The sequence below is a fragment of the Schistocerca cancellata genome, chromosome 8 (genome assembly GCF_023864275.1).
Source record: "Schistocerca cancellata isolate TAMUIC-IGC-003103 chromosome 8, iqSchCanc2.1, whole genome shotgun sequence".
Lineage (NCBI taxonomy): Eukaryota > Metazoa > Arthropoda > Insecta > Orthoptera > Acrididae > Schistocerca > Schistocerca cancellata.
The window spans coordinates 552,383,202-552,395,874 of record NC_064633.1 but is presented as its reverse complement, the minus strand read 5'-3'; the positions used below and the strand labels follow the sequence as shown (position 1 = coordinate 552,395,874).

The 12,673-nt window shown below is 44.6% G+C and overlaps 1 protein-coding gene across 1 annotated transcript in view; it reads right to left on the bottom strand.

Annotated features, from left to right (window-relative positions):
* Window positions 1-2,937: 2,937 nt before the first annotated feature.
* LOC126095681 (glucose dehydrogenase [FAD, quinone]-like) overlaps window positions 2,938-12,673 on the bottom strand; it is a 47,019-nt gene continuing 37,283 nt past the window's right edge. Inside the window, exon 2 of the mRNA XM_049910437.1 lies at window positions 2,938-4,488. Coding sequence (XP_049766394.1) covers window positions 2,938-4,488 — 1,551 coding nt within the window. The remainder of the gene's footprint in view (window positions 4,489-12,673) is intronic.

Below are 12,673 nucleotides of genomic sequence, written 5' to 3'. Positions count from 1 at the left end.
TACTTGCCTCTGTAAGAGCCCTAATCTCTCTTATCTTATCTTTGTGGTCTTTCCGCGAAATATAAGTTGGCGGCAGTAAAATTGCACTGCAGTCAGCCTCAATGCTGGTTCTCTAAATTTCCTCAGAAGCGATTCACGAAAAGAACGCCTCCTTTCCTCCAGAGACTCCCACCCGAGATCCAGAAGCATTTCCGTAACACTCGCGTGATGATCAAACCTACCAGTAACAAATCTAGCAGCCCGCCTCTGAATTGCTTCTATGTCCTCCCTCAATCCGACCTGATAGGGATCCCAAACGCTCGAGCAGTACTCAAGAATAGGTCGTATTAGTATTTTATAAGCGGTCTCCTTTACAGATGAAACACACCTTCCCAAAATTCTACCAGTGAACCAAAGACGACTATCCGCCTTCCCCACAACTGCCATTACATGCTTGTCTCACTTCATATCACTCTGCAATGTTACGCCCAAATATTTAATCGACGTGACTGTGTCAAGCGCTAAACTACTAATGGAGTATTCAAACATTAGGGGATTATTTTTCCTATTCATCTGCATTCATTTACATTTATCTATATTTAGAGTTAGCTGCCATTCTTTACACCAATCACAAATCCCGTCCAAGTCATCTTGTATCCTCCTTCAGTCACTCAACGACGACACCTTCTTGGACACCACAGCATCATCAGCAAACAGCCGCACATTGTTATCCACCCTATCCAAAAGATCATTTATGTACACAGAAAACAACAGCGGACCTACCACACTTCCCTGGGGCACTCCAGAAGATACCCTCACCTCCGATGAACAGTCACTATCGAGGACAACGTACTGCGTTCTATAAGTAGTGTTTCCGTTATGTGGATGCAAGTAACGCTAGCAATTACAAGTCGTATTTGTTTAGGTTGGGAAGTACCTCGAAGTACAAGTGGCAAGAGCAAGCCTTTGTAAGTAGGCTGTTTATGTTTTCTTTATGTAAGTAGGCTGTTTATGTTTTCTTATTGCTGGCGGCTCACCTCCAACTGCGCAACGCTACGCGCTGTTCACATCCAGCTGCCCAACACTACAATGGCAGACAACAATGCAAACTAGCCACAGACTGCACACAGCACAGCCAGTGATTTTCATACAGAGCGCTACGTAACGTTGCCAATAAGAAAACATAAACAGCCTACTTACACTCTGCTGTGGGTTTGCTCTGTTGTGGCCCATTGCCTGTCAGCACGTCAAGAGTCAGCACTGTCTTTCAATTGGAAAGACAACACTACTTCTTCAAGACTGCATGGAAATCCACTACTTCCGTGTGCATTGTCTTTTACTGCTCAGACTTTGAAAAAAAAAAAAACACTGAAATTTTACTGTGATGAACAATCTGGACTGTCTTTATGGACTGTGAGAAAATTTTAGCTTTTGACCAACATTGTATAAATAAGTGTGTGCATTTGATATCTTTGTTATTGTAATTATGAAAAATTTTTTCAAATCATTATTGGCCACTGCCCAAAACAATTTGTAAAATATTTTGTGGGGAGCATGGGGGCTATGTAAGTAGGCTGTTTATGTTTTCTTTATGTAAGTAGGCTGTTTATGTTTTCTTATTGGCAACGTTACGTAGCACTCTGTATGAAAATCACTGGCTGTGCTGTGTGCAGTCTGTGGCTGGTTTGCATTGTTGTCTGCCATTGTAGTGTTTGGCAGCGGCAGCTGGAGGTGAACAGCGCGTAGCGTTGCGCAGTTGGAGGTGAGCCGCCAGCAGTGGTGGATGTGGAGAGAGAGATGGCGGAGTTTTGAAATTTGGATATTATGAACTGCTATGTATATTATGATTTTTCAACACTATTAAGGTAAATACATTGTTTGTTCTCCATTAAAATCTTTCATTTGCTAACTATGCTTATCAGTAGTTAGTGCCTTCTGTTGTTTGAATCTTTTATTTAGCTGGCAGTAGTGGCGCTCGCTGTATTGCAGTAGCTTGAGTAACGAAGATTTTTGTGAGGTAAGTGATTTGTGAAAGGTACAGGTTAATGTTAGTCAGGGCCATTTTTTGTAGGGATTTCTGAAAGTCAGATTGCGTTGCGCTAAAAAATATTGTGTGTCAGTTTAAGCACAGTCGTATATAAATTGTTCTAAGTGGACGTTTCACCTTTAATGCTTACTTTCCACTGGGCAACTCGTCAGATGCCCAAATGTGGACGCGTGAACTCAACACGGTTAGTCTCTACCGACAGGCATAGCCCACTTAGGCATGCACTTACGACCATGCAGAAAACATCAGGTCATAAAGTTTGTGGGAACATTGTTCAACACATAAAAAACAAGCAACGCACTAATGTGTGTACTCATTAAGGTACCACACACAAAAATATATGCACGTATACCTGTTACATTGTGCGCGCGCGTGTGTGTGTGTGTGTGTGTGTGTGAGTGCTCCATTATGGTCCTCTCCTCTCAACATCACTTTACATAATAACCTTTAATCCAATATTCTTAATCTGACATTGTTTCATAGTATGGAAATTGACTGATGCTGCCATGGAGGTGGCTTCCCACCTTTCCTGCCGTTAAAACAGCTGAGCATTCTCTCCATAACTGCTTATAAAGACCACGCCAACAGAACAAAACAGCAAATTATGAGTGTCTTTTTTAGCCATGAGTGAATGTAATCGTCACTCCTCCATGTACCACACTTATGGCATAGTGACTCATGAAGCAGCGCAGGGAAATAAATCATAAGTAGTTTAATAATTGACGTTGATCATGATAGCGCTCTGGCTGAGAATATGTATTTTGTAGTGTGGGAAGTTGCGATAAATGTATGCTTTCCAGGTAAAATTACAGTAAAACTAGATCTGACCTAGTATTCAACTGTTCTTGGCGGAACCGCCTTTGTCTTCCTCGCACTTGAGGATGTGCTCTTCTCGCTCTGTTTGTCCAACGCTAAGAAAGATGCCGCCACTCTTCGGTCACCACATGCGCACACTTCTCGCCGATCATGATGGAGGCGACGTTGGTGTTGCAGCGAACGATGACTGGCATGACGGACGCGTCAGCTACACGCAGATTGCGCACTCCACGGACTCGCAGCCACGGGTCAACGACCGCGTCAGCGTCTGCAGAGGGTCCCATTTTGGCGGTGCCCACCGGGTGAAACAGCGTGCTGGTTAGGTACGGCACGGCGCATCGCCAGTAGTCGTGTTTCAGCAGCGACGAGCGGCTGCAGTTCTTCAGAGGGATGTCCTCTACAGAGTAACCAGCTTTCTGCATTGCCTCTGTTGAGCCCAGCCTGTGGGCTATTTCCACGCCAGCCAGTAGATTGTCGAAGTCGCCAGGGTCTCCAAGGTAGCCGGGGTAGATGAGTGGCAGGTCCATCGGGTCGGCAGTCCTCAGCTTGACGCGGCCGCGGCTCCTAGGTGCTAATAATGTCACCGAAACTAATATCACGTCCTCGTTTTCAACAAGTTTCTTCAGGGTGCCGGTCACTTCGTCATTCAAATTGAAAGCTTTGGCAACGAGGCTTGCAGTGTTGCTTTGAGCAAGGACGAAGAGGAGCTGTATGTCAGGGTAGTCAGTTGGATCGATACCAGGAAGCGTTGGCGGCGCTTTATCTGTCACTGTGAACCCTGTGTAAGAAAAAAGCCGTATGGTTGAAAGAGGGCCCGTCTTGTTCATCAAATATTTGAATAAATCCTCTTCAGGTCTTGTTCCCACCAACTTTTGCCTTCTGTAATATAGTCCAATGTATGCCAGATGGTCCTGAAGGTTGTAACCAACTCTGAGATCCTTCAGCACTCTTACACCAACCTTATCCAAGTGGGCTTTTGGCCCAATTCCAGAATGCATCAGTATGTGAGGTGTGTTAATAACTCCTGCTGACAGTATTACTTCCTTTCTTGCTCCAACTTCCTTGATAGTACCATCTTTCAAAAACTGTACGCCATATGCTGCCTGGTCCTTTTCCCGAATCAGAACCTTGGTTACGTATGCAAACTTCAGGACATGCAGGTTCGACCTCTGTGTCACTGGCGTCAGGTATCCACGAGCTGTGCTCCACCTCGTACCATTCTTGATGGAGCAGTGTATATCCCCAAACCCCACAAGGGGCTCGGCGCTGTAGTCCTCAATAATTTTGTAGCCTAGTTCTTTGGCAGCAGCGTCTAGTGTCTCAAACGCCGGATCTAGGCGCTCCAGTTTCGTGACGTAAATAGGTCCACTGCGCCCGTGTACACCTGCCATGAGCGGCCTTTTCTTCAGTTCTTCCTCATCAAAGGCCTCCAGTTTCTTGAAGAAGGGCAGTACCTCCCGGTAGGACCACCCATCATTGCCGAGCGCTGCCCAGCCTTCATAGTCCTGCTGGTTGCCTCTGATGTACATCATGCCATTGATTGAGCTGGTACCACCGAGACCTTTGCCTCGTGGCCAAGCACATCTTCCATTCACCTGCGCCAGGCAAGTTTGATTTTCTGGTTCCGTCCGGTAAGTCCAATCCATCTGGAACAAAAGTAACCCGATTTTCTTTATATTTATTACCTACTTGATGCTCTTTTAACTCTTATATAATTGGTTGGGTTTACATTGTCCGAAGCTTCTGGTATATTTTTACACCTTACACGTAATTGTTATTGTGGTCTTCAGTCTGAAGACTGGTTTGATGCAGGTTTCCACACTCGGCTATGCTATGTACGTCTCTTCATCTCTGGATGACTACTGCTACTTACATCTATTTGAATTTGCTTGCTGCAGTTAAGACTTGATCACCCACTTCCATTTTTACCGAGCAATACTTAAATTACAAAATAAACTGTTTTGAGATGCCTTGATGATCTGTCCTACGAATCGATTCCTTCTTTTAGTTACATTTTGCCATACTGTTCTTTTCTCCCCAGCCCGGTGCAGTACCTTTTATCAGTTACTTGACCTATCTCTCTAATTCTCAACATTTCTCTGTAACAACATATTGCAAAAGATTCTCTCCTCGTTTTGTCTCTACCTCTTATTGTCCAAGATTCCTTTAATAATAGATTTACTCAGGCAAATATTTTCAGAAAAGACTCTCTAACACCTATATTTACAATAGATGTTAACAGATTTATGTTTTTGAGAAATTATTTTCTTGATATTATTAGTCTTTACCTTAAATCTCGTTTTGTTGTTAGCACTGTCAACAGCAAATTTTTCGAAAACAGCAAAAAGGAGCAACTACTTTCAGTGTCTCATTTCGTAATGGAATTACTTCAGCATCACCTGATTTTGTTCAGCTATATAATATTACTCTTATATTACTTTTGATCGTGTTCATTTAATATCTTCGTTTCAGGACACTACGCATTCCAAATGTTTTATTGTGGTGGACAAATTTACATTGCAATCGGCAATGCTCAAGGTATTTATTTATTCTTCTTGAAGTACAATGAAAATACATGAACTATCTAGAACAGCGGGTTGGACGTAGCAATCAACATTCCATCAATCTGGTTTCACTGAGTGATCTGTTAATCAGTCAGCGACTGTTGAATATGGTGTACATGAAGAAGGCTGTGGAAAGTTTCCATCGCCGAACTGAAGCCTTTATCAGGTCTACAGACGTGTTACGCGGTATTTGTGTGGTGTCTCCTGTTTTACTGTGCGGTGTCCGTATTTAACCTCTACGTGAATGTGGTGGAGCCGCCTGTGATTGGTTTCCTGCGTGCTGTGTACACACACAGCCAACGGCCTTGCAGCAGTGGTAACATCGGTTCCCGTCAGATCACCGAAGTTAATCGCTGTCGGGCTGGGCTAGCACTTGGATGGGTGACCATCTGGTCTATGCAGCGCTGTTGGCAAGCGGGGTGCACTCAGCCCTTGTGAGGCAAACTGAGGAGCTACTTGATTGAGGATTAGCGGCTCCGGTCACGAAAACTGACAACGGCCGGGAGAGTGGCGTGCTGACCACACGCGCCTCCATAATCGCGTCCAGTGATGCCTGTGGGCTGCGGAGGACACGGCGGCTGGTCGGTACCGTCGGGCCCTCATGGCCTCTTCGGACGGAGTTCAGTTTAGTTTTTTGTGTACATACACAATGATCCCTAGCTAAGCCGTCAACAGATAACACACGTAATGATTATCTGAAGTGTGAAACGCCAATTAAATTTTTATATGAACACGAATGGGGGGCGAATGAAGTCTCGAAACGGTGTAGAATGAAACCGAGAGCAAATGTTTCAGTGCAGATGGAAATAAATTTCGATTAACCCTTGTGAATATGTACGGTCTACCTGGTGGTTTATTTATTTTATTTTTATTTAGCTTATGGCATGTAACACATCATATAAAAAAAAGACATAAAAATCATAAGACACATAAATAAAGAGTAGTCACAGCGTATAACATATAGTTGTAGATATAAAAGTATTTAAAATAGTGTATATAACAAGCAAAAGTTCACAAACAAACATCCAGATTTGTGACATAGTCTATTGCACTTTCAGTCGCTGTCAGAAACTCATTGGGGTCTCCTGCAAAACGTCTCAGAGGGCAATCTTCCACGATGTGACGAATCGTCTGCCGGTCCGCACCGCAGTCACATCTCGGGGAGGTGATTTTACCCCACCTGTGGAGGCTGTCTGCACATCTGCCGTTATTTGTCCGAATTCGATTCAAGGTCGTCCAAGTTTTCCTTGGCAAATTGAATCCTGGTGGTTGGACATTGATACATGGCATATTCTGCAGGTTTTGGGGCACAGATTCTCTCCACCGCGTTTTTCAGAGGTTGCCATAATCCGGGTTGAGAGGGTGCGTATTTTTTGCCTTTTTTAAAGAGGGGTATCTGGAGCGCTATCTGTTCATCTCCAGGGCGGGAACATCCTTATGGATTGGCAGTTTCTCGTTGTTCAGCACTTTTCCATACTCGCGTAAGAGAGCGTTCTCTCTGCGCAGGTCCGGTGGGAGAATGTTGCTCAGTATAGGTAGCCAGTGTAAAGGCGTTGGCTTTATTGTTCCTGATATCATCCTCATTGTGTAGTTTAGTTGAGCATCGATCAAGCCTGTGTGTTTACTGTTTAGCCATACCGGTGCGGCATATTCTGCTGTTGTGTAGACAAGTCCCAGTTTGTTGTACATAAGAACTACACATATGTCCGCCCCCGGTAGCTGAGTGGTCAGCGCGACAGAATGTCAATCCTAAAGGCCCGGGTTCGTTTCCCGGCTGGGTCGGAGATTTTCTCCGCTCAGCGACTGGGTGTTGTGTTGTCCTAATCATTATCATTTCATCCCCGTCGACGCGCAAGTCGCCGAAGTGGCGTCAAATCAAAAGACTTGCACCAGGCGAACGGTCTACCCGACGGGAGGAGCTACTCACACGACATTTACATTTTTACTACACTTATGGGCCAAAAATACACCCTAAGACAAAAACGACGCGTCACGAAGGAATTATCCGAAAGGAATGGAGATCGGTAGATGTGATATACATCTACATCTTGATTAAAATTTCAGTAAAATTGAAAGGTTTATTCAAGAAAAAGAGCTTCACAAAATGAGCAAGTCAATAAGCCGTTGTTCCATCTCTGGGCATTGTGCAAGCAGTTACTCGGAATGGAACTGATTGACAGAGTTCTTGGGTGTCCCCCTGGTGCATGTCATGCTAAATTCAATACACTTGGTGCGTTAGGTTGTCAAAATCCCTATCTGGTTGGGTGTCCCTGCCCTTAGTGCTCCTTAAATTCTCAACTGGGGAGAGATCCGGGGACTTTTCTGGTCAACGAAAGGATTGGCAAGCACAAATACAAGCAGTAGAAACTCTCACCATATGCGGGTAGACGCTGAAAAGTAGGCACAGGATGGCTTGTCATGACGTACCACTGTGCTGTATGGATGCCACGGATGATAAACAAAGATGTCCTGCTATGAGATGAAATGTCACCCCAGATCATCACCACTGTCTGGCCATACGGCGCGCGACTGCCAGGTTGGTATCTCACCGCCGTCTGGTAGGTCTCCAGACATGTCTATGCTGATCGTTGAGGCCTGGAATCTCGCTGAATGGGGTACAACTGTCTTCAGTGATGAGTCCTGCATTGAACTGAGCTCTGATGACCAGCAAAGACATTTCTAGAGACTCCCCTGACACCGGTGGGATACAAACCTATCACCCGCCATTCGGACCGACAACCAGGAGTGCGGGTCTGGGGTGCCATTTCAATTCACAGCAAGACTTTTTGGTTGGTACCCTTATAGCGCAGCGGTACATCGATGATATTCTTCGCTTCATTTTGTTTTCCTTCGTGGCAAGCCATCCTGAGCTTACATTTCAGCAAGATAAGACCTGCCCGCAGACGGTGAGAGTTTCTAATGCTTATCTTTGTTCTTGCCAAACCATAGCACGATCGGCAAGGTCAACAGATCTCTCCGGAATTGAGAACGTTTTGAGCATTGAGGGCAGGGCACACCAACCAGCTCGGGACTTGGACGATCTAACGCGCCATTTGGACACGAATTGTCATGATGTCCCTCAGGAGGACATCAAACAATGCCAACTCCAATAACTGTTTACGTAAGGGCCAGATGTGGACCATTGCGTTAAGAAGTGCCCAATTTGTGAGGTTCTTTCTCCTGAATAATTCATCTAATTTTTCCGAAACTGTATTCATTTGTTTGTCTGTACATGTACGTCAGATCTACTGATTTCTGTCCCATTCGGATAATTCCTTCGTGGTGCGCCTTTCCCTTTTTTTTCCTTAGAGTATGTCATGAACACCTGCCTAACATCCCGTTGGTCGGTGGTCTACATTCGGAACGCAATACAGCAACGACACTGTGTCCCGTAGACTCAACAAATCCTTGGCAGGTTTTCAGAGGCACGTGGCACAAGCTGTCTGTTGTTTCGCGTTCGGACCCGGTGAATTTACTGACCGTGACATTAACGTGTGATCACTATCAAGCTACTCGAACTACTGTAGCTCGATAGCACGATTATGACCTTGTCTCACAGACAGTTGTCTTTCTGGAAAATGCCATCGTCGTGGGGGGAGATATGAAGCGTGAGTGGATGCAGATGGTCTGCAGCTAAGTTCAAGCAGACACACAACGGTCATGGTGCCATCTGTTACCACCACAGGTCCCATGAAAACTAAGGTGGAAGTCATGCACGATACTGCCCACACTGGCCTACGTCCGCGTTGCAGCGCACGTTTTGAGCAGCCATTCGCCTGGATGATGGCATCTCCGGCCACAACCATTGATCTCGAGTAACAAAAAAAAAAAAAAAAAACATTTCCATTGATCCACGGTCCAGTCTCAATGATAAGTACCCACTACAGTTGGAAATGGGAGCGGCATTGAGTTGATATGGAAACATGTAGGTGTGAAAAACTTGCAGCTGCAGAGGCTTTATACTCTGCCACGATATTAGCCACAGTTCGCTACGGCAGTATAGATATATGCATTGTGAAACACTTTATTTGCATTTGCAACATGTTACTAGAGGTCACTGACTGAAATCGCATGACATGAAAAGTCACGCCCCCTTTCAAATGACGTCACACATACGGCTTGCCAAGATGCAATGTTGAGGTTCTGTGTCAGCAGTAACCTGACACACGGCAAATTCTGCCTCATCACACACACACACACACACACACACACACACACACACACACCATACCACATACATTTTGCTGTGGCAATGAGAGCTCACTGTTTTATCTGCCATTAAAATGAAACAGCCGAAAATAGCCAAGTATTTTAGCTGGCGTTAATAGGTGACACCCTATCAGTATGTAGCCGCCATCTTGACCGTGCTCAAAAATACCCCCAGACCTGAACTTTCTGTAAATTGGCGCCATGTATAGAAGGAATCAATTTTTAGTAAAAATACATAGAAAGTGTAGTTTGCAGTTTTTCCATATCTAAAATATGTGTCAAGAAAACATCAACACACAGAGTGTGCCTGCCAGGTGTGTTCAACATGTACGAGGGCAGTTCAGTAAGTAATGCAACACTTTTTTTTCTCGGCCAATTTTGGTTGAAAAAACCGGAAATTTCTTGTGGAATATTTTCAAACATTCCCGCTTCGTCTCGTATAGTTTCATTGACTTCCGACAGGTGGCAGCGCTGTACGGAGCTGTTAAAATGGCGTCTGTAACGGATGTGCGTTGCAAACAACGGGCAGTGATCGAGTTTCTTTTGGCGGAAAACCAGGGCATCTCAGATATTCATAGGCGCTTGCAGAATGTCTACGGTGATCTGGCAGTGGACAAAAGCACTGTGAGTCGTTGGGCAAAGCGTGTGTCATCATCGCCGCAAGGTCAAGCAAGACTGTCTGATCTCCCGCGTGCGGGCCGGCCGTGCACAGCTGTGACTCCTGCAATGGCGGAGCTTGCGAACACACTCGTTCGAGATGATCGACGGATCACCATCAAACAACTCAGTGCTCAACTTGACATCTCTGTTGGTAGTGCTGTCACAATTGTTCACCAGTTGGGATATTCAAAGGTTTGTTCCCGCTGGGTCCCTCATTGTCTAACCGAACACCATAAAGAGCAAAGGAGAACCATCTGTACGGAATTGCTTGCTCGTCATGTGGCTGAGGGTGACAATTTCTTGTCAAAGATTGTTACAGACGATGAAACATGGGTTCATCACTTCGAACCTGAAACAAAACGGCAATCAATGGAGTGGCGCCACACCCACTCCCCTACCAAGAAAAAGTTTAAAGCCATACCCTCAGCCGGTAAAGTCATGGTTACAGTCTTCTGGGACGCTGAAGGGGTTATTCTGTTCGATGTCCTTCCCCATGGTCAAAGGATCAACTCTGAAGTGAATTGTGCTACTCTTCAGAAATTGAAGAAACGACTTCAGCGTGTTCATAGGCACAAAAATCTGAACGAACTTCTCCTTCTTCTTGACAACGCAAGACCTCACACAAGTCTTCGCACCCGAGAGGAGCTCACAAAACTTCAGTGGACTGTTCTTCCTCATGCACCCTACAGCCCCGATCTCGCACCGTCGGATTTCCATATGTTTGGCCCAATGAAGGACGCAATCCGTGGGAGGCACTACGCGGATGATGAAGAAGTTATTGATGCAGTACGACGTTGGCTCCGACATCGACCAGTAGAATGGTACCGTGCAGGCATACAGGCCCTCATTTCAAGGTGGCGTAAGGCCGTAGCATTGAATGGAGATTACGTTGAAAAATAGTGTTGTGTAGCTAAAAGATTGGGGAATAACCTGGTGTATTTCAATGCTGAATAAAAACAACCCCTGTTTCAGAAAAAAAATGTGTTGCATTATTTATTGAACTGCCCTCGTAATACAAAATATTTTTTTTCTCCACCAGTTTCGGTTAAAAATGAGGAATCTGTTTCGTCACACCGTGGAATATTCACGCCTTAGCCCTTCTAGTCTCATGAAGTTCCGATTGGTGGCGGCGCTAGATGTAACCTTCAAAAAGACATCTGCAACGGATGTGCTTTCCAATCAGAGAGGTGTTATCGCGTTTCTTTTTGGCGGAAAACTAGAGCAGCACGGATATCCACAGGCGCTTACAGAATGTCTACGGAGACCTGGCCGTGAACGAAAGTGCGGTGAGTCGTTAGGCGAGGCGTCTGCCGCCATCGCAACGAGGTCGCACAGATCTGTCCGATTTCCCGCATGCTGGCCAGTGCTCACTGCTGCGCTACCCTCAGGGAGTGGAAGAAGAGACTTCAGAATGTTTGTCGCCCCCAAGGAAGCAAACGAATTTCTCCTTCTGCGTGATAAAACGAGGCCCCACACAGGTCTGCGTACCCGAGTGGAGCTCACAGAAGTTCACTGAACTGTTCGTTCTTATCCGACCTACAGCTCGGGTCTCTCACCTTCTGACTAGATTAGATTAGATTAGATTTACTTTCATTCCAATTGATCCGTAGTGAGGAGGTCCTCCAGGATGTGGAACATGTCAGAAAAACAACAATACATGACAAATATTTACAATTAAAACAAATAAGCTAATGTACCATTCCACAGGTCCCAAGTGGAGTGATCGTCATTTTTTAATGAACACTAAGAGTCATTTTACAAATACTAATGCACTGAATTTAAAATAAAAAAGTTTATTTATTTATTTATAAGGTAATAAAAATGTAATACAAGTACTGTAATACTTATTTACAATGAACACATTACTGCACTGAAATGGTGCAGAAGTTAGATTATACTTACCACACACACACACACACACACACACACAGACACAGACACACAAATTTTCAGTGAACACATTACTGCACTGAAATTGTGCAGAAGTTATGTTGTACTTATATACAAATCAGTTGGTTTTACTAAGAAATTCATCAATGGAGTAGAAGGAGTTGGCCACCAATAAATCCTTTAGGCTTCTCTTAAACTGAATTTCATTGGTTGTTAAGCTTTTTATGGCTGCTGGCAAGTTATTGAAAATGTGTGTTCCTGAATAATGCCCACCTTTTTGTACAAGACTAAGTGACTTTAAACCCTTGTGAAGATTATTCTTATTTCTAGTATTGATTCCATGAATTGAGCTGTTGGTTTGAAAAAGTGATATATTTTTAATGAAAAATTTCATTAAGGAAAAAATATATTGGGAAGCTGTAGTTAGTAGCCCTAGTTCCCTAAACAGGCTTCTGCAGGATGTTCTTGAGTTCACACCACATATAATTCTTACTGCACGTTTTTGTGC